The sequence below is a fragment of the Chinchilla lanigera genome, unplaced genomic scaffold (assembly GCF_000276665.1).
Source record: "Chinchilla lanigera isolate Chin_1 unplaced genomic scaffold, ChiLan1.0 scaffold00059, whole genome shotgun sequence".
Classification (NCBI taxonomy): Eukaryota; Metazoa; Chordata; class Mammalia; order Rodentia; family Chinchillidae; genus Chinchilla; species Chinchilla lanigera.
Genome location: NW_004955460.1, coordinates 5,687,608 through 5,710,675, shown reverse-complemented (window position 1 = coordinate 5,710,675; position 23,068 = coordinate 5,687,608). Strand labels below are relative to the sequence as shown.

At 36.8% G+C, this 23,068-nt stretch overlaps 1 protein-coding gene across 1 annotated transcript in view; it reads left to right on the top strand.

Annotated features, from left to right (window-relative positions):
• Nme8 (NME/NM23 family member 8) overlaps nucleotides 1-23,068 on the top strand; it is a 45,940-nt gene that overhangs the window by 8,032 nt on the left and 14,840 nt on the right. Inside the window, exons 5-14 of the mRNA XM_005397749.2 lie at nucleotides 295-366; nucleotides 3,664-3,780; nucleotides 4,773-4,824; nucleotides 5,853-5,926; nucleotides 10,156-10,248; nucleotides 11,438-11,583; nucleotides 14,027-14,199; nucleotides 15,483-15,627; nucleotides 16,871-16,978; nucleotides 20,017-20,168. Coding sequence (XP_005397806.1) covers nucleotides 295-366; nucleotides 3,664-3,780; nucleotides 4,773-4,824; nucleotides 5,853-5,926; nucleotides 10,156-10,248; nucleotides 11,438-11,583; nucleotides 14,027-14,199; nucleotides 15,483-15,627; nucleotides 16,871-16,978; nucleotides 20,017-20,168 — 1,132 coding nt within the window. The remainder of the gene's footprint in view (nucleotides 1-294; nucleotides 367-3,663; nucleotides 3,781-4,772; nucleotides 4,825-5,852; nucleotides 5,927-10,155; nucleotides 10,249-11,437; nucleotides 11,584-14,026; nucleotides 14,200-15,482; nucleotides 15,628-16,870; nucleotides 16,979-20,016; nucleotides 20,169-23,068) is intronic.

Sequence of the window (23,068 nt, the reverse complement as noted above, 5' to 3'; positions counted from 1 at the left end):
AAAAAAAAAAAAAAAAAAAAAAAAAAAGAACAGAACCAGACAATGAGGAAGGAAAAGACAAATAAATCACTTTGGTAGGCAGTATAAGGAGAAGAGAGAGATAAACTTGACATCAGAGGAGATAGGATTTGAATTGCCAGTATTTGCAATTTGATCTTTAACACACCTATCATCTACCCAGAACATTCTGCTGTAAATACAAAAATTGTATTATCTCTGTAATGCTTAACATAGTGTATTAAAAGACTTGGACATAGTTTCCTTACTATTATATGAAACATTTGCATTTTTCAGGCAGAAGCTGACAGTATTGTGAGTTTGCAGTCATATAGAGACAAATGCGAACCTGTTTTTCTCTTTAGTGTTGTAAGTATAGCACTTGTCTCAATTATATTAGTAGATTCCTTTTTGCAGTTAAAGAGCAAATAGTGTTATAAAATTGTCATGGCACTGTTTGATGGTAATAGCAACTGTATGTTGTTTGCCTTATCTTTGATTGTCTATTATTATAGTCTATAATTTGACATTTAGGAGCTCATAATAGGTTGAAGAGCTTAGCCTATCAAACAGTGAGGTGATCAGAGAAAAGTAAAATAATGTGGTGCTTACCTGTACTAAGGAAATCATCAGAGATTTGTACACTGAAGTATTTACAAGAGTCAAAAATTGGAAATTTTCAAATACCAGCAGGAGAAAAATGGCTATAAATATTCATAGACACCCACACAAGGAAATATCTGTATGATCATTATTTTGGAATACACACTGCTTTTACCTCTATATATACAAAGGAGGAAGACACAAAATTTAGTCATCAAAATTTTCTATGTATGAGGGGAGGAGGCATGCATTTTTCTTCATTACATTTCTTTGTGTTTTTCAAATATCCTGTGATAAACATACAACTTTAACGATCAGAAAAACCTAAGAAGCACTAGTGCACTATTTTTAAAAGCAGAGCCATACTGTCTCACTGTGTGATGTCTAGAACTGACCTAGGCAATTAGAAGATTTTCCCAGATTTTGGACCCAGTCTAATTTTCCTTCCTTCCCTCCACTTACTTTCCTTCTGCCTCCTACCTTACCACATTCTCTCTGCAGCCCAGGAGTGATGACAAGTAGACTTGCTGTTTCTCCCTCTCCTCTTGCTTCTTTCCTAATTCATACTGCCTTTTTTATTAGAAATCTGTTTTATTTGGCAACATGTTATTGTCCTCCTCCCTCCTGTTGCTTGCTGACCTTCAAAACATTTCTGTCAATGGCTGAAGGCTTTGGTATGTGGCACCAAGGCTTTTTCTAAAAACTAAGGCCTGCTGTCACCTTGGGGATATCAGTATTCACGTTCATATACTGTCATGACCTTCCAATTCCTGACCTCCTTACCGCCAATGAACTTTTACTGCCAATGAATTTTTCTTCTGGTGTGCCTCATTCAGTCCCTCCTATACTCACACTGCTGGCATTTTATCACCCGCTGCTGTACATCCATGACCGTTAAATTAAGGATCTCATTCTCTGATCACAAAACGATCCTCAAGCTTCTTGCTTGGTCATTCAAATATCCCCACAGTGGCCCTTTGAAGCCCTCTTGGCTGATGACAGATTCCTTCTGGTAAGTTTCAGCAGGCAGGGTTTCTTTTCAAGGGACTAGTTGAAAGGTTCCTTTTAGTGGGAAGTGCTAATTAGAGCTTCTGCTTTCGTTTAAACTTCTCAACTGCATCCTTTGCATTGGCCTTTGAATACGATGAAATCTTTTCAATTAAAAAAACCACTTCATTCTGACACCATGCCCTTCTCCAGCTACTTCTCCATTTCTTTTATTCACTTTACAGCTAAATTGCTCAGCGGTTTCTATATTTATTTTTACTGCCTTTCTTCCAATTCCATTTACTCCTCAGCACATTCAGTTTGGCTTCTGTCTCATTATTCTACCAAAATGGCTATTGCTAATATATTCAGTCACAAGCCTGTTGCTAAATATAATAGGTTTTTTTTCTTTTTTTTTGTACCGAGAATCCAACTCACAACCTCGTGCTTGCCAGGCAGGCGCTGTGCCACTGAGCTATATCCCCAGCCCGTAGTAGGCATTTTCCTATATCATTGCCTACCTCTCGGATGTGTTTCAGTTGTGACCATGCCCTTGCCTTTGAAAGGTTTTCCTTTTTCACCTTGGCAACTTGGTTTTCCTTTCACCTCTCTGGGTATTTCTCCTTTTCAACTCTTTTGCTGATTCATCATTTGTAATTTAGCTATTATGCTATCTTTAAAAAATTTTCTCTGTGCACCCTCTCAATTACCTGTAACTCAAATTTTCATCCTCAGTAATATCTATAGTTCGTACTCCAGACTTGTGCACCTAACTTGACATCTATTGGTTTTTGCACAAACCCTATCTTGCTAAAAACTCATCCGACACCAATTCCTCCTCCCCCTGAAATGTGAGATCCTCTTCTAGTGATTCCTCATTTGGAAAATAACATCGTGGTTCACAATTTACACAGTCTTCAAGTGAGAAACAGAAGAGTTACCTCGGAGACATCTTTTTCCAGAACACCCAATCCAAACCATACTATGGACCTGCCAGTTTCACCCCACCAAGGCACATGTGTCTGCTTCTTGTCATTCTTTCCACTTCTCCATAGACTGAGTGACCATTACCTACCATCTCACGACCAGAGCAGCTTCTAACTTTCCCACAACATCTCCTCCTTACCTCTTCCTTCCCAACTTTTTTCCCACACATCAGGAGAAAGGATCTTTACAAATAACAATTCTGATCATGGCCACGCTTCTATTTAATAATCCACTGGGAACACTGTACATAAGGTGTAGGCTGCATCTATACATGGGTCACAGGCTTTACATGATCTGATGTTCTTTGGTGCTGAGTCTCATCTCCCTTTGGTGCTGTCCTCTATACTGTTCTACCTCCCTCCAGCTTCATATCTTACATTTGCTACTCTTTGTGCCTAGAATGGTCTTCTTCCTCCTTTTTACCTCATTATTTCTTGCCCTTCTTTCCTATTTTAAGCAAAGAATCACTTTCTCATACTGAGAAATGCCTTCCTTGAACCCCTTGACCAGGACACAATGTGGTAGGTGCTGAGTGCTTTGTGCCTGTCAGAGTGGTATCTAATTGGGGTTGCCATACCACATGTGTTTATGATTCTGTGGCTTCTCTTTTTTTATAATTAGTATAGGCATCACACCTCTGATTCAATGTGGTGAAGCTTGGTTTCTTTGCAGTGGGAGGATGCTTAGGAAGTATGGTAGAAAGACAGACGAAAGGGGTATGGTGTCAGGATAACCATGTTGGGAGGCCTGTTCAGCATCCTTCCAGTTAAAAAAAGGGCACATCAGGAGAGAATGCATGCTGCTGCTCCTCTATGTCAATGACCTGCTGTTAGGTCCTGTTGAGGGGCACAGCTATGGCTTTGGCTCCAGAAAGACAGACAAATTGGAAGTAGAACTCGAAGAGCTGGATTTATTAAATCTAAAACAAAGTTTAGGTTATTGTTGACTTAATTTAAAATGATTGATGACAATAGCTAGAAGAGGATTGGTGAGAAAGAGGGTTCAGGTAGGAGCAAATTAGTCCAGATTATCTTTTCTTGACTTGTTCTGAAAATGAGAGTTTCATATTTTCTTTTCCCTTACATACAGAATGGCAAAGTAATTGCAAAGATTCAGGGTGCAAATGCACCACTAGTTAATAAAAAAATCGTTACCTTAATCACTGAAGAGAAGAAGATTGCAGCAGGCGAAATGGTTCGTCCTCAGGTAATGCCGTGGATATGATGACTATCTTAATTTTTAAATGCATTGCCTTTTTTGTTGTTTTGCTACAGCATTTTCCTAACTTCATGTATTAATCAGCTTTCCATAAAGTGGCCAAATACCTGAGTTAATCAACTTATAAGGAAGAAAAGTATAGTTTGTGTCATGGGTTCAGAACTTGCAGTCTATGGTCACTTGGTGTCTTAGTAATTTTCTCATTATGGGACAAAATGCTCAACACCTACAACTTCAAAGAGGAAGGTTTATTTTGGTTCTTATTTTCAGTGTATGGTCAGCTGGTTCCACAGTATGAAGGGCACTGTGAAGGGCTGGGTGGAGGAAAACTTCTCACATCATGATGTCCAAGAAGTGGAGAGCGGAGGGAGGAGGTGGAGAGGGAGTTATATCCTCCAGGTCACACCCTCATCTCCAACCAGACTACATCTCCAAATAACATGTCAGCTATTAAACCACCATGATCCCACCACCTTCCAAAAACCCCACCTCTAAACACATGAGGCTATGGGGGGGTCCATTCTAGATCTAAACCATAAAGTTTGGCCCCACTGCTTTGAGGCTGTGGTGAGACAGAGCATCATGGCAGCAAACTCATGCTGGAGCAAGAGGCTGGAAGGCAAAAAAGAAAGAAGAGAGGAGTAAAACAGTGTCCCACAATCCCCTTCAAAGTCTCACCCCCAATGACCTAACTATCTCCCACTAAGCCCCACCTCTTAAAGGTTCTACCACCTGTCATTAGTTCCACAAACTGGGGGCCAAACCCTTAATGCATGGGTCTTGGGGGACACTTATCCAAGCTATGGCACTTCATGACAACCTAGATATCTAAAAGGTACAATCTTGGAAGCATTCAGCAATGTGAATCAAAGGCACCTTCAATTCCTTGGGTTATAAATATTTATTTGAAATAAATTTCTAAACTTTTTTTCACCATGACACTAAGACAACTGTGTTTTACTTGCATTTCTCTTTTGTAGTACCCTGATATTCTGCTCATAGAATTAGAAAAGACTAAGAAAACTCCGGAAAGTAAGTAAATTTACACTAAAGTAATGGCAAGGGTTTTCTGTTCAAGGGTGTTCATTAGAGTGTCATTAGTAACAGCAAAACGCTAGTAGCAACAGCGTTGTTAATCAATAGGGGACTTTGGGATAAATGATGACTGACACCTTGAAGGGTTGAACTACTAAAAGGCACCTCTTTTTCCCTTATATCTTTGGTCCCTAAGCAAAGACTTTCAGAGGTTAACCAGGTTAGCCAGATCTGGTGGTACGGGCCTGTAATCCCAGCACTCTGGGAGGCTGAGGCAGGAGGATCACAAGTTTGAGGCTAGCCTGGGAAATTAAATGACTTAGTGAGTTTTTATTCCCCCCCCCCAAAAAAAAAAATATATATATATAGGCTAAGGATGTGTGCTGTAAAAAAAAAAGTAACCAGGTTTAGGGATTCCTGTGTCCTGCAACTAATTTAGGCAGCAGCTTTCTATTTTAGCCTCTCAGAAACTTGTGAAAATGATTCATTCTGATGGCAGTGCTCTTGATTTACTTTGCAGTTAACAATTTCATACCTTCATGGGATTTCATGTGTGTGTGCATGTGTGTGTTCATTCTCTGGAGGGAGCAAAGACAGACACACTCAGTGACGTCTTGCACTAAAAGTTTGTCATAAGACTGTAGATAAATTTGCGGATGGAAATTCTGTCAGTCTATAAGCTTGTGCAGTGCATCTTGAAACTTCATTCATTGATAATACTGAGCTGGTTGGTTCATGTGGTGATTCAAATATATGTGAATGACATTAACTCCACCAGCATCTACTTTTGAAATGTCTTGACCTCTTGATTAAAATTTCTTGTGGATGTTTCCCTTGCATGTGAATATGTAACCTGTCCTTTGATTCTAAGTAGAAGTGCTTTAATACTTGAAATGCCATAATTAGATGTCATGCAATCAATGGTCAGAAAGTCACTGAACATCAACAATTTACACTTAATAATTGCCAGATTCTTCAGTGTCCCATCTTGTCCCAATACAATGAGATTGTTTTTTTTTCCCCAGGAGAAATTTATAACATTGCTATTATCAAGCCTGATGCTGTGCTTAAAGCAAAAGCTCAAGAAATTAAAGAAAAAGTAAGTAACCTTTATCAATAATAAATTAATTTCAGAGTAAAAGCTCCTTAACTGTCGAGTCAGAATTGAGCTTATAACTCAGAATAAAATCATATAATGAACAGCCGGCACTAGGTACCTCTAAAGGCTTTGGGCATTCCATATATTTACAAAGTGCCTATCTCCTCATGTATCCTCCTTTAAATAAACCTACTCTACCAGGTTAAGATATAAATTGTAAATTATAGTTCTTCTACTGTCATATATTCTCTTTATTTAGCTGTTAGCAATGCCATCTTGTTATAAACTCACATTAACTTGCTCTATCCTCTTATGTTGTTACACTTGGATGGTCCTTTTCAATTCATGAAAGCTTAAGAAAGCATTTAATGTCTTGCTTTAGAGCTCAAATAAATCATATTATATACAGAATAGATATATTTCATATGTATGTATTTTTCTATATATGAAACCATCTTTTAATTTAGAAGCCAGCAAACTTTTCCAGGAAAAGGGTCAAATAGTAACTACTTTGGGGTTTGTTTGCATAAGGTCTCAGGCAGCAAAAATAAATATGCAAGAGAATGAGTGTGGCTGTGTTTCCATGAACTTTATTTACAAGAACAGAGAATGACCCAGATTATGACTGTAGCCTGTAGTTGCTGATCCCATGAAAGAGGACCCCGTGGTGAAACAACAAAATTATGTGTGAAATTTGAAGCCATGCTACATGAACAATAGAAGAGGTCTTGTGAGGATCTGGGTCAAGAGGAATAGGAAAGTTTTTCTTTTTCTTTTTCCTTTTATTCACTAGTTTTTTTGTTTGATATGGTCAACATTCTTCTTTTTGTCCAGTTAGTATCCCTTCCTTATCTCTTTGATAAATAATTTTGAACTTAAAGTTAGCAAAAACAGAACAAAGAACATTTGCCCCTAAATCATTTGAGAGTACTTTATCAATAGTATGACCTCTGGTCCCCCAGTATTTGAGTATTTCTTTCTTAAAACAAGTGTTTTCCCCACATAATCACAATACAACATCAGATCGGGAAAATAGTATCAGTACTTCCCGTCATACATTCATTCTTTAGCTGTAGCAGCTCCAGTATTGATACTCCACAAGTTGTGGAATATATACCATTTGTTCCAATTTTAAGTTAGTTTAATTAGTATCACTTTCTAAGGCTTACGCTCCAGATTCTGGTGTGTGTGTGGGATGGGGTAGATGGGCAACAAACAGCATCCTATTTTCTCACACATGGCTAACTCTTTATCAGTTGCTTCAAAAGTAATATTGCACACCAATGCTCCACTGTTCCATATTAGAGTATACTTTAGGAGCCAGTGTGGTGAAAGTTTCCAAAATTAGAGAGTTCTTTTAATTGAGGGAGTACTACGAATGATCAATTCATGTTAATATTTCCTTGTTCTGGCATGATAAACAGCATTCCAGTGATAACATATATTCACAAAAACCTCACTTTTCCAAATAGTAAAAGCTTATTTTATTGGTAAATGGATGCAACTAGAGACCATACTCATAAGTGAAATAAATCAGAGCTTCATAGTGAAATAAATCAGAGCTGCATGTGTAAATTTTGTATTGTCTCCTACTGTGAGAACCTGGAACAGTAAATAAAACCCAAAAAGTAGAATAGACAGTATAAAAGGGAAGGAAATTGCTCAAAAGGAAGGAACAACTGGGATGAGGGAAAGGAGAAAAGAAAGAAGGAAGGAAAAAATATATGTATATATAAGGACAACTGGGATAATTATACTACTCATGTCTATTAGTTTATTGAAAGGAACAGTTAATGCTTAAATTTTTTTGACCAATTTTGCATGCTTATATCTGGTAATCTGAACAACTGGTTTGAAGACAACAATATGCAATATAACAGCAACTGCTGAATTCCTAACATCTTGTTTAGTGAAGCTCTGTATCATTTCTAATTTTTTAAGTTCTTTTTTATTCTCTTTAATGGTTTGATCAATCTTGCATTCTTACATCTGGTAATCTGAGCAACTTTGCTGAAGATAATGGTGTGTAATATAACAACCACTGTTAGTTTCCTGTCATCTTGTTTTGAGATTCTGTATCATTTTTATTGGTTTTCTGTTATTTTGTTTTTGTCTTCGCTGTTTTTATTTTGTTATTTTTTTTTCTCTTTAGAATAAAGAACAGCTTACAGGCCAGGGAAAAATCAGGAATGTTTTGAATAAAAATAATATAAATGTATTGCATTTTTAAGCTGCCAGGAAGGAGAAATTATCAAGCCTAAATGTTATGTAGACTTTTTTTCTGTTGTCAGTTGTTATATAGCTTGATAAAGATATGATTTGGATTTTTACAAGTTGTTCAAACTGGAATGTCAATTAAAAGTGGGGTCACTAAAATGCAAGTAATGCTTTATAGTATCATTAAATGCAATGGAACCAATAGAGTTTTTATTTTTATAATTGATGCAGAACAGACCTGGTGCTGGATAGTCCCAAATCAAATTGAGCCAACATTATTGGTATAATTTAATGTAATTATTGAGTTGTGTTGAACCCAAGTCCTATTTTTATATAATTGCTTAGAACAAAGCTTGACATACTGGTTTTAAAACTTCTCTTTGTTGCATTTTATTATATGTAAATGATATGTAAATTGAATTCTGTCGTTAAATTTTTATTAAAACAATTGAAACATGGCTAATTCTTAAATTCTAGTCCTTTTTAATAGTTGAGATGCATTTTTTGCTGACATAGTTTGTTGTCTTAAAAGAACTGCAATAAATTAGTAAGTTACAGACTTTTAAAAATTAAAATAAGTTAAAATAATTTAAAAAGTAATTAAGAAGTACTTAAGAATTTTTGGTCTTATGAGTAATTCAGAAAACTGTGGTATCTTTCCTTAGAATTAAGTGTTTTTTAAATTTAGAATCAGTTCACTTTTATAAAAGTATTTCAAAATCTCTGGTTCAATCGCTGAAAACTTGGATTCTAGGAGGCATGAAAGAACCCCCTTTCTATATTTCTGAGTCATTTCAAACCTAGTATTCTGTGGATTTTATTGAGGTCTTCACATGAAAAGCATTTAAATCTGAGTTATGCAGAAAGGGCTTCTGCACAGCATGGGAAACAATGCAATGGAGAGACTGTAGTGAGTTGGGAAAAAGTGTTTTCCAGCTACTGTTCCAAGAGAGGATTGATACCTAGAATATATGAAGAACTCAAAAAATTTAACACCAAAACCCCCAAGTAAGCCAATCAGTAAGTAGGCAAAGAAAATGAACAGACACACCTCAAAAGAAGACGTGAAAATGACCAATAGTTACATGAAAAAATGCTCAATATCTTTATTAGTGAAATGTAAAATGTTAATCAAAACTACATTGAGATTCCATTACCCTAGTCAGAATGATTATCATCAAGTATATATAATACAAAGCTAGCAAGAATACAGGGAAAAAGAAACCCTTCTACACTGTTGGTGGGAACATAAATTATCATAGTCACTATGGAAATCAAAATGGAGGTACCTCAAAAACTTTAAGTGGAGCTATTATTTTATTAACTATACTACTCCTTGGTATGTACCTGAAAGGAGTTAAGTCACAGTACTACAGAGATACCTGCATACCCATGTTTACTGTGGACATAGTCAGGCTAGCTAAAATAGACTATGTGCTGATAAACTGACAAAAAATGTGGTTATATATACATATATATATATATATATACACAACAGAGTATTATTAGCCATAAAGAAGAATGAAATCAGAGCTAGGAAGTAGCTTAGTGATAAAATGTTTATCCACAGTGTGGAAGATCCTGGGTTTAATCCCCACTGCCATAAAAGAAAAAAATATAATGTCATTTGCAGGAAAATGTATGGAACTTGATATGAACATATTAAGTGAAATAAGGCAGACTCAGAAAGACAAATGCTACATGTTTGTGTTTTTTTGTTATATGTGGAATCTAGGGGTGGGGGAAAAAAGACCACATAGAGGTAGAAGAAAGACTATGAAAGAAGAGAAAGGAAATCTAGGGGAGAGGAAGCACAAGAAGGTGTTAATGGGGGATGGAAATGATTAAAGTAAATGCATGTAGGAATATGCCAAAATGAAATCCATTATTCTGTGTGACTAATGTACACATTTTAAAAATCCTAAATTATCTGTTAGGCATAGGAAAAAAAAAATCCTTAACTTTATTTTAACTGTGATCCGTGACATAATCTGGTTCTAACCTAACTGCAGATCATCACAGCAGGATTTGTCATAGAAGCAGAGGAAAGGACCATGCTCACTGAACAACAAGTGAGGGACTTCTACAGTCAGATAGCAAACCAGGTAAACAGATTTAAAAAGGGATGGAGGTGTAACTCAGAGGTAAAACCATTTGCCTTGGCTGAGTGAGGCCCTGGGTCCAATCCTCAATACTGCAAAGGAAACCAGAAAAAAAGATTAAATATGGCGCTCTTTGTTCAAATATATTCAAATAGAGTAATTCCTGTAAGTAGGTCTTCATTACAGAAAAGGAAGTGAGTAAGTCTGGCCAAGAAAAAGAGTTTCAGGTGTCTCTGTTGGTGTCCATATCTTGGTGGCACCAAAGTTGGCATCTTAGGGAAATTTCTGGTAGAAATAGTGACACCCAGAAAAAGGAATAGCCCACTTATTTTGATGCAGTGAGGATCTCTTTTTGCCATGTCCTCAGGAAGTGAATATCCAGTCCTTTTCTGTGCATTTTTATCCTGGGCCGAAGGGTCTTTATATCATCAGCTCCACAGGAACGCCCTAATCAATTCTCTACCTAAAAGCCTTTCTCTCAGTCTATATTTGTTTACATTCTTTACTGCCTGGAGGAATAGGATAAAGGCTGTGCTGGATAGTGTTGGAAAGTAGCATTTGTTTGGGGCTCAGAAAACCTATCTTCCAGAAATGCACACTTCAATATGGTGGGTACTAGATGCATGTAGCCATTTGAATTTGAATTCATTAAAATTAACAAGCACTAAACATTCAGAGTCTCAGTCACACTGATCACATTTCAAGGGCTCAATAGCCACTGTGTTGGAGAGTGCAGAAAAACAGGTTGTTCACCAGAGGCAGTTCTCCTGGGCAATGCTTTGTAGGACAGGATACACCACTTAAATCATCTTCCTGGCTGTAGCTGCCACAGATAAAGAAAAGGAAGGGGTTGTCAAGCTGTCAGCAATACATTAAACTTTTGAGAAAATCCAGCTCCTGAACTCCACCCCAAAGCTACTGATCCAGAAACTCTGGAATGAGTTCTAGAACATTCTGTGTAACAAGCCCGTCAAATGACTTGGAAATATTCTAAAATTTAAAAGACTAGTTCCTACTGGCTATGGATTTCCCTCCCTCAAAAATGTCTTTGCAAATAAAGACTTATATGGATAACATTCCCTTGCCTATGGGTCATGAAAGGGAAGATGTCATTGGTCTTGCATAGTGCCCACCATTTTCTTCCATCTATCTCAGGAGCCTGAAATAAACAGTTTATCATTTTATTTTGTAGCCTGACTTTGAAGAGTTCCTGACTTTTATGACAACTGGTCTGAGCTATGTGCTAATTATAGCTCCAGGAAAAGAACAAGGTCATATGGAAGAAAGTGAGATACAGCCCAAAGAACCAACAGAGAGTGAAGTTAAGAAGTGGAACAGGTAAAGAAGACTAGAAATTTATCATTTAGAATGTGTCATTAGGTAATCAAATATCTCAAAATAACATGAGCTTCTTATGTTGTAATTACAAGTATTTCTTCCCGTCAACCCGAATTGTTGTCAACTGGATAAATATGAGAGATTAGTGATCACACTTCCATGTGTGGTAGGTGTGCCGTGGGAGTTTGATCTTGGAGACTATGTTGGGGCCTTGGACTCTCCCTCTCTGACTCATCTGCTCCTCTCTGCTCCTGGATGTCACTAGTTTTGCACATTTCCTTTGCTACACCCTTCATGACGTTTTTACCATGGATCCAGCTGACCATGGACTGAAACCATAAGCCAAAATACATCCCTCTTCCTTTAAGTTGCAGGTTAGTTACTTGGTCCCAGGAACGACAAAACTGGGACAACATACATCATGATTTCCCCAAAAGTTTACACTAAGAACATTAGAAAAAGAATTGCCGCTTTATGTCCTTCTAAACCCTGGGCAGACCAATCTGGCCTCATGGCCTGGGGCTTGAGAAGTATATCAGAATCACATGTGATCCCCTCAAACTTCTGACCTTCTTCCACATTCCCTTTCTGCCTTTTCTGTGCATCAAACATGCTCTTTTTCATAGGGCAGTTAGTGGTTCTAGATTGCTGACAAGATGGCTGTGTATTTTTGTCAATGAATTCATAAGCATTTAGAAATGGACAGAAGTAATTTACAGGATGTTGCTGCATGAAGGTATTTGTATATTTTAGACCTTTGAAGACTCAGAGAATCCAGAGCTCAACATACCAGTGGTGGGGTTGTGCCTGAAAAAGTGTTGGGTGAGCAGGAAGAGACTTAGGGTATCTGAGCCTTGGGGCTTTGTAGGGGTGTGAACCCACTGCTTGCCTCTCAGCTCTTTCGCATTTGTTGCTTGGGAGTCCCCACGACTTTTCTCACTGTCTTATTAATGAATAGTGGAGGTTTTCCATGAATAATTACATCTTCTGTGCCTAGCATTATCATATTGTTTCAGTTACAGGACATTCTAATCCCATTCACTTCAAGTTTTAAGCCATATAAAGGGAATGCTTAACTACTGACAAAGGGCTTTGTACTCCATAGTAGTTTTTTTCAGGGTCGGGGTGAGGTGGGGGTGTATAATGAGTGGGCAGAAGGAAGGCGTGGGTGGGGAGTGCTGGGTTTAAAGAGATGTTAAAATTTATATCATAGTTTTTGAGCCATTCAAAAATAAAACATGTTCTGTGAAACACCCAGTGATGCAAATGATGTAACAGACGTTGGAATTTTATTGGTACTGTTACCCAGGCAATAAGTCTCTATTACTTTCAACTTTGGAGAAGAGTTATTTCTGATTGTTCAACACCCATGTTACAGCATTGTGGTGAATTAACTAATGGTCAGTTTAAGAGGGAACGCCCAGCTGAACTAAGAAAGGTTCATTTGCATGAGGATTGTTGCCAAGAGCATGAAAGGAGATCCAGAAGGGAAGACTGCATGCTGCTGATTTTCCTGAAGAAACTGCTTTTGGGCAGTTTTTCTTCAAAGGAGCTTTGGCTGCTGTCTTCTTTCAGAAGCGCTTCAATCCTAATTTTCCTTGATGTCATCTCCTTGCTTCCAGTGCAGATAGCTCAGCCTTCTGCACAGATCCTTCACCCTGCCAGCACAGACTTTCTAGCTTCCTGCACTGACCCTTGGAACTTTCTGGTACAGATCCTTGATACGGATATACACACGACATGGCCATGGGCTCCAAGCCCTTGACTGGATCCTTTAGATCTCCAGCATGCAGACAGGTGTTTCACACTCTTCTATATCTGACTTTAGTAAGCACTGACTAACACATATATGGGCAGTATAGGCATTTTCATTGGAGTAGGGTGTGGCTGGAATGAGACCAGCCCACCTTGCTTTGTATGGCCTGTCACAGTTTCTTTCTAAACTTAGGGACCCTACTTGACCTTTGTCTTGTGTTTGTCTTGAGCACTGGGCCCAGGCAGGAAGTGCGGGATGGTGTGGAGCAGGCTTGGTTGGCGATTGTCATTGTTCCCACAGAGTTTTTCTCCCGAAAGAGCCTTCTAGAGCACCCTTAGCTCAAAGACAGAATTCAAAGAAAACAGTAGAAACCGTCTGGAAAGTTTTACATAGCAGAAAATTTTTTTATTAAAAAACATAATAGAGTTTAACTTGGGTTTTATTTATCTTTTCATGAAGTCAAACACTGACGATGTCTGGCCACTGATTTTTGGAGTAGTTCAATAAAAAGCTGGATTAAATATTATATTTGGGATATGAGAGAAATGTGGTTTATCTTCACATGAAATTCAAATCTTGTTTCCCTATACTCCGAGTAATTTGTAAACATGCGGTCAATTCATTTGTTGGCACATTTATTAAAGTTTAGTTCATGGTAGCCTTAAATTATATTTTGGGTTTTCACAGTTTGCAAGAGTACCTGGAACAACAACATCTATCTCAGTTTTGTGATGTGGAGGACAGGGAAGCTAGTGTAACTAAGTTCACTGAGGTTTTCTTCCCTGGTTTTAAAATAACCAAGGGCAAGAAATTACAAAAGACAATGGCATTGCTGAGACCAGACCTCCTGGAAAAGCAAGGTAAGAAATAAAGCATAAATGCTCAAAATACTTTGCAGATAGGATTAGAATGTTCATTTACTAACTTCATTGACTCATTTTTACGAACTTCTCATTGACACTTTTAATAAGCAGGTAGTAATGAATGAAGGATTTTTTTTGCAGTTAAAGGGTTCATGAAGCATTTTCTAACTTGTGACTCATGAGAGTCAATTTTACCATAGCAGGAATTACACCTTAGGAGAGACAGGAAGCTTTCATGTCTGAAATGCCTCCATTGAGAGTGCAGGTCCAGCCTAATTAACAGCATCACTGGAATAAGACATTTCACAGAGCCTATTTCTTCATCTGGAAAAGTCAGAGTTCAAAGGAGAAAGCGTAAATCAAGTGCCTGGTGCTTTGTTAGTTATTTTTAACCTCATCCCACATTCACAAGGCAGAGTGAATACTAAAGAGTAAGCACTGATTCTTTTCTTAAATTGTCCCTTTTCCTCTTTTTTTTTTTTTTAATACCTAGTACAGTATGTGGAAACACAAATGGTATTTGCATGTTGACTTTTTAGTCTCTGATTTGCTGAACTCAGTTCTGGAAACTTTGATATAGTTTCCTTGGGAATTTCTAGGTAAATGAGGATTTCTTATCCTTACATCTCTTCACCTTTTGGGCCAGGTCATTTTTTGGTGGGAGAGAAGCCCTGTCAGGTTCTCTGTAAAATATGCTCAGGAGTGTCCTCAGCATCCACTTGCTCCCTGCCGACCTCTGCCATGGACATTCTTTCCAACCCTGTTGTAAGAACCAAAAGTGCCTCCAGCCTCTGTCAAGTTTCCCTTGTGGGGCCAAATCTCTCCAGCTGAGAACCGTGGATGTAGACACTGCTTACAAGGGAGAAGCATTGCTCCTCTTCCTTCCATCCATTTATTTTATTTTATTTCCTTCGATATTTTATAACTTGATGTAAGAGGTTTGATGAACCTTCAGTAAAAAATTTAAGGAGTTATTTTTATAAACTTTTACATTTCATAAAGAAAAGAAATATATTATATGCCCTCATGATATTAGGCAATATCTATTTCTATATAATATATTTTTATATAATACTTATATATATGTTTATATATAGTTTATATATTTACATATAGGGTATGTATAAATATATACATAAATATATTTAAGATATATCTATAAGGTATTTATATAGAGAGGATATACAGGGAAAATATATATGAGATATATATATTTTATATACATCCAGTAACCTACTAGTTTAGAACTTACCATGTTGTATGATCATTTCTAATTTAAGATGATGTTTTGAATATTATTAAAGATGAAGGCTTTAAGATACTGATGGAAAGACAAATAGTATTATCAGAAGAACAAGCAAAAATGCTGTGTGAGGAATTTGAAAAAGAAAACTATTTTGAGAAGCTTATAGAAAATATGACCAGGTAAAGCAGAGCTCAGATTTACAAAGCATGGTGTCATTTATTTCTTAATCATTTAAAGCTTTCTCTTAACCCTGTATTTTACTCACCTTGGCATACCTCTAAATTCTACAAACAGGCTCTGAGTCTATTTCTCTGTCAATCCTTCCCCTGTCCTGGTTATCTGCACAACTTAGGTCTTCTCTGCAATTCCTGGAATGATATTGGAGTGATAGAAAGACATGCAAGAAGATGCGAGACTGTTGCTAGACAAAAGGAAGGGAACAAAGGGTGTAATAGTGGAGATGGATACGATCAATTTATGTCCTGTGTATTGAAACCCAATATTTTCTCAGCTTAATAGGTACTGATAATAAAAGGGAAAATGAAACAAAGATTAAATAATTGATGTAAATTACCTTGATCCAGAGTGCAAAGAAAAATTAGAATTATTTAAAATAATTATTTCTACTACTATTGTGCAGTATTTGAGATTGAACCCAGAATCTTTACACTGAACTACATCCCTAGCCCTTTCCTTTATTTTTATTTTGTGTGCCTATCCACTAAGTCACTTAATTGCTCTTGTTGGGCTCAAATTTGTGATCCTCCTGGCTCAGTTTCTCAGAGTGCTGGGATTCTAGGCATATGCCACTGCACTCAGATTTTATATTTTTAACGAAGTTTAAAAATTACACAACTTCACTGCTAACAAGGAAACAAAATCAACACATTGCTCCTCTTCAAATAAAAATATGGAAAAAACTCAAAGATCCCAGAGAAGTTGATGACACCTAGTTGAGTTGAACTTCAAAAATCCAAGGTGCACATCAAATCAACACAGGCCTGACTGACTCTGGGCAGTTTGATTTGATCAATTTGACTTTTAGTTAGGGCTTCAATTATCCTACAGAGCAGTAGGCCTAGGAAAGGAATGAGACACTTGAAATGTGTCAAGTTTCTACAACAACGACTAAAATAGCACCAGAAGCAGAAATCCAGTAAGAGCATATAAACCAAAAGGATCATGGGAATCAGGAAGGAATTGCTGGACAAGAGGCAAAGCCACTCTTTTTCTTCCCTTCCCTTCTTTGCTTCCAACTCCTTAGCAAAATGCTCTTGAAAGGCTTGCAAAGGAAACTAATGCTAGAATCCTGAAAGCATTACTTTGGCAGGTTTTCAGTCTATTTAACTGCATTATATTATTTATATCTTATTAGATACTAAACCATATTCTTAGTAACTGTTTTTTTTTTTTTCCTACCAGACATCCATCTCTTGCCCTTGTGTTACAAAGAGAGAATTGTGTGCAACACTGGAAAGAGTTACTGGGACCAAGCACTGTTGAGCAAATCAGTGAATATCATGCAGAGAGGTAGGATTTGTATCCAGGGTCTCAAGCTTTTATCAGGAGATCCATTTTAATTTCACTTTGGTGTGGGGTACCAGAAACACAGCTCTAGTCCAAGAAAACTTCTAGGAAATTGACTTTTCCTGGGGAAGTAGCAGACCATTTATGATGAAGTTTCCATCTAATAACAGTCTGAAGATAGACATGTTTTGCAAGAGAACTTTGGGGTTGGGATTCAGAATTTAAAGATGAATACTCAGCCAATAAGGCCTCCCTTTGGAAAAATATCCTCCTCATTTGCTATTTAAGAGAAATTCCTTTGAGAAAGGCTCTGATGACAGCTGAAGGCCTTCAGAGTTTCAAGACAATGATGATTAACTGAATCTGTCCTCTGCAATTTGACGGAACATCTACTTGGTTTGCTTATGAATCTGAGAAATCACCTAAACTTTGCTATCAGCTCAGCACCTGGCATAGTCCTGGCACAGAGGAGCACATTTCAATATTTTTTATATTAGCTACCAGTCTTGGTTTGGTAACATCTGGAAGGTAGAAAGAAGTGTCTCTTCCCTCTCCATAGTCAGCATGTAGATAAAGGAAACAAACAGAATTGTGATTCATTTACACTCCCTCCTTTTATACAATACAAGGGACTAAACACAGAGCTTTCATTCCCTTTCTCATCCCTTTTAAAATTTTTTGTTTTGAGATAGGGTCTTGCTAAGTTGCCCAGGCTGGGCTTGAACTTGTGATCCTCCTGCCTCAGCCTTCAAGAGGATGACTGATTTTAAAGTAAGATTCAATTCAGAGGAAAAAAGGACTTTCTTTACCATGTGTAAGAATAATAATACTCCATAAGGCATAGCAAATTTATCTTACATATTGGCACACTAAATAACAGTACATAGGAATCAGCATTTACATGAATGTTGAAGTGCTTTCTTTGGGGTGCTTGAATCTTACTTTTCCTATAAGGACATGTTTTACCCTTTATTCAGCCCTACTTACTTATATATTTGCTCCTTCCCAGACAATTACTCTAAACAATAATGTGAGGTGGACCATCTGCAAGAGCATCCATAGAACTGCTTTGTAAAATGTACTATACAATGATTCTTAGTCAGCTTTCCAAGTGCTGAACACAATACTCAACATTCACACCTTAAAGGAGGAAGGGTTCAACTTGGCTTGTGATCTCTTTAGATCTGCAAAACAGAGACATTATGGTGGAAGTGTGTGGTAGAGCAAAGCCACTTAGTTCATAGTGGTTGGAGAGCAGAGCAGGTAACAATAACTTGAGAGGGAGGAGCCAGTGTCCAGATATAGATCCCAAGATCACACTTCCATGATCTACTCAGATACATCCAGAGGGGTGCTTCACTGATCGCCTGGGCAGATCCTAAAGCCAGTCAAGTTGATACTTTGCCCTATGCACCATACCATGGCACTAAAAGAGGAATTCCTATCAAAACAAGGCCTGTGCCCATAAGCAAACTGTTCTAGACACATAGTGGAGGCTGTACATTGGTACAGAGCTATTTTCTCCACACGAGGACTCTCTGTGACTGCTTCTGTCTATCCCAATAGTAGAGGAAAAGTTCTATAAATCCTTGACCATCATTTTTGTGGGGGCTCCCTGTTTCCAGTTTTTCTGTCTTTATGTAGCTCTTTCAGGCTACTTTTAGGACTAACTCAACAGAGAGAAGTACCTCCAAAGAGAAGTGCAGGAATAGCCAAGGGTTGAAGGTTAAGGTCAAGCTAGAAACCTGAATGGGTCGCTGAAATCAGAGAAGCATGAAAGTCTAGAAAACCAAGATTCCAATAACATAAAAAGGACGCACATCATTCTGAGCAAGAAGGGATATTATTCAACACAGTTGAATTTTGGTTGGCTGACTGTTCAGATTGTATTATTTAAAGTGCAGAGCATGAAATGAACAGAGATTATCTCTTCTACTGAAGTATGCATTGCTGGATGGAGAGATAGATTTTTAAAAAAGATAACAGATGAAACACCCAGGAACATCAATTTATTTGTGAGATACATAATCTTCTATAGAGAAAGAAACAGATTAGTGTAAATTGCTCCAACACTGATGGTCTGATACAGTCAGCCACCTCTTCCTACAAAACTACCCGTGTACTGCTATTTTATTGCTATACCTCCTCTCCTGTTGGTTGCATTTAGTTCCTTCTACATTCGATGTTTATAATTTGTTATTTTTGGTGTAAAGCCAAATAAGATCTTATGCTTCATATGTGACACACTTCTCATTTATTCTGGAATAGCTCATGGATTGCAGTCCTACCCTTCACCTCAAAGTTTGTCAGTATATTTTTGCGAAGTAGTAGATAGTCATCGGAAACAAAAGTCAGCTTTTTATCTATAGCATTCTGTTTTTAAAGTGGTATTTCTATTTACAAAATAGAGTAATTGTGGATTTTTGCTCTGAGCTTTGAAATTTGCCACACACAATGTAAATGATTAAATAGATGATATACATTTCCTTTACATTAGGGTTGAGACAAGTTCCGCTTAGAAATAACATTGAAAACCAATCAAATTTGCTTCAGCCTCATTGAGTGAACCTTTGCATTTTATATAAAATTGAATGACTGCTAGCAGCTAAGGGAAGGGAAGCAATATTGAGAGCTCAGTATGTTCCATATATTTCAATTTATCTGACTGCACCCTCAAAAACCACCCTGCACACAGCTTTGAGAAAACTAATGAACAAAGAAGTTTGATCATTGCTCAATCAAGCATATCTGGCAAGTAGTAAGATCAGGTTCCATCGGTACTAGCTTTTCTTTTGCACCAATACCCATTCTCCCTTTCATGGTTATCCATCTATATCCATCATCATGGTGATGATCTACACGATTTTCATCCTCATGTCTGTCACCTCCTTTGGTATCATACCCTTACTTCCTTTTGCACATGACTAAGATCATTTACTGTGCTGTTGCCCAGTAATTTTTGAGCAACTTACATAAGTATTGTTACATTAGGCTGTGACATTGTCTTATCATAGTTTTTGAATTTAACTTTTTTTTCCAAGTTTATGCGCACAGTTTGCAGTGGGAAGTTTGCCTGTCAACCAGTTGTACGGAAGTGATTCAACAGCGGTTGCTGAAAGGGACATGCAGTGCTTCTTTCCTCCTGAGAACACTTTCGCACTAATTAAGCCACATGTGACCCATGAACAAAGAGGTAAATGTTTTAAAATAAAAGCTGATGTGCACATTTTTCTTCCAAATTTGGTGAAATTTTTTAAGTTACAGAAAAGTTAAAAAGAATCATACCAGGAATACTCTTATCCCTTCCTCTAGATTGAACAATTAACTTTGTTGTATTTACATGTGTATTAGTTACTTTTCTCGCGGTGGGACAAAATACCAACTTAAAGGTGGAGACTTAATTTAGCTCGTGGTTTCAATCTGTGGTTGGCTGGCTCCAAGGCAGAAAGGGTGGGACAGAGGAGCATGGTGGAGGAAAATGCTCACTCCATGGCAGCCAGGAAGCAGAGAGAGAAGGGAGGAGCCAGGGACAAGAATGCACTCTTCTGGGCCCTGTCCCCAGTAATGGCCTCCATCCAGGCCCTATTTCCCACACATTCAGCCACAAGCTCATCAGTGGGTCATTCCACAATCTCCTTTCTATACACACGAGACTTTTGGGGACATTTTAGATCTAAATCATAAGTCTCTCTGTCCTCTCTCTCAATAAAAAAATGACATTGCGCTGGAGGTTGCAGCTCAGTAGTAAAACATGTGTTTATCATGTGAAAAGTCCTGGATATTTAGCATCAAAAATATATATTTGTTGAAATCCATTTCAAAGTTGATGGAAATGTTTTCTCCCCATAAATAGATTCATATGGAAAAGTATTTTAATGATATTTCTAATATGGGGCCATCTTTTTATTTCTGTATAAACTGTAAACTCCACATAATCCTGTGTTTTTATTTGCTTCTATTTCATTTGGGACTTTTTTTTTTTTTTTCATTGAGACTAAAAAGTGAGGTTAGTTTGTATTTGTGTGTGTGAAAGTTTTAGCAAGTTTAGGTTACAGTGGAATATTTCCTGAAAACACTGAAATCTTTTCTGTGCTCTGGAAAGTCTGAGCAGCTCAGGGATGGAGATTTCAAGGTTTGGTGGGATTTTCCTGTGAAAACACCTCAGACTGTTGCTTTTCTGTGTGTTCTATAGAAATTGAACTATCTAAACTTTCTTTCTTGCTCAGTTAAGTTCTTTTCAAAATTGCTTTATTATTTTTCATTTTTTAATTACTACATGTTTGTAGTACATAAGGATTGCATTCATCCTGGGGAATCTGTACTTGTGCACAGCACATCTTAATTCTTTTTATTCCCTACTCTCCCTGCTCCTTCCAACTCTTCTTCCCCTCCCCATTTGCAAAAGCTCTATTTCTGCTTTTTTTCTTCAAATCTTTTTTATATCCCTCTTCCTTTGTTTCCCCCTGCTCCACCTCCATCTTTTGTTGCCCTTCCCATTTGAAAAAAAAAAAAAATCTCTTTGTTTTTTATTATCTTTTCCTTTGCTCTTTAGTTACACTTGGGTTTCTCGTTCTCTCAAGAGAATGTAATATTTAAACTTGTGTATCTGATTTATTTCACGTAACGTTATGGTCTCAAAGTGCCTCCATTTACCTAAAAATGCCTCAACACCTTCTTCATGGCAGAGTAGTATTCTACTGAATATAAATAACACATTTTTTTGTCCATTCATCTGTTGATAGACATATAGGTTGTTTCCACAGTCCTTAAACAAAGCACTAATATCTAGAATATATAAAGATCTCAAAAATATCAGACCTCCCCAAGTTTAAAGACCACATTCAAAAATGGGTATCTGAAATGGAAAGACATCATTTTACACAAAAAGTTTAAATGACCGATATATGTATGAAAAAATATTCAACATTGCTAATCACTATAAACTTAATTTCTTAAACTGCATTTTCCTAAACAATTACCCATCCTGCCTACATTAAATCTGGAATATAATCTTTTTTTATATTTCCTCTGGTTCAAAGGATACTCTTACCATTTCCTACTTTGTTGTCTTTCAAACAAGAGTTCATTTATTTGAGTTATATTTTATTCCATTTTCTAACATTGGTTTTGGTTTTGTCTTTATTATTTCCTGTTCTCTATTTTCTAGTAGGTTTTTTTTGTTATGTTCTAACTTTCTGAGTTAGACATTTATTTTAATGATATAAATTTATAAGGCTATATATTTTCTCTTTATATTTGTTTTAATTATTACCCCCTGGATTTAATGCACAATGTTTTCATTATCATTTTTTAGAAAATGTGAAATTTTAGTTTGTGTTCCCCTGGGGCCTTAGAGTGACTCAGTAGATCAATTAATTTTTTTTAAAAGAGGTATTTTCAAAACAAATTATTCCATTGGATAATAAATTCTTTTTATGAATATCTTTAGTTTATTGTGATTTGAATGCATTTGTATTATTTTTATTGAAATTATTATGGCTTTACTGAACTACCATATGATAAATATTTGTGAAGATCCTGTGTGTGTAAGAAGGGATATTATCTATTACATTGTGCAAATTTTGAATATAAGACATATCTTGCTATTTGTTTGATTTGTGGTTGACTCTCTTCTTTTATATTTTCCAATGTTGATTTTGTCTTGGATGTTGGTAAGGAGCTAGTCCCCTAATTCTAGTATGTTGATGAATATTTCCTCTGTACTCTCATTTAAAGTGGTAGCTGCTCAGTTATTGATACACATAACCATAATTAAAATTTATAGTGGATTTTGGTTTTAATCATTATACAGTGTCCTTTTTTGTCTCATATAATGCTTTAGAGTTCTCTGTTGGCTAATATTAATACTACGTGGACCACTTTCTTGTTATTGGAATTGTCTATTAGCTTTTTGCATATTTATCTATTTTTAGCCTGCAGAATTTCTTTGTTTAGGTATCTCACTTGTATTAGAATACAGTTAGATTTTTACTTATGATTCTTTCTGAAATATTTTAACAGGTGATATCAATAATTTACATTTATTGAAATAACATGCCTCATTTCAAACGCATTATTTTGTACTATACTCCT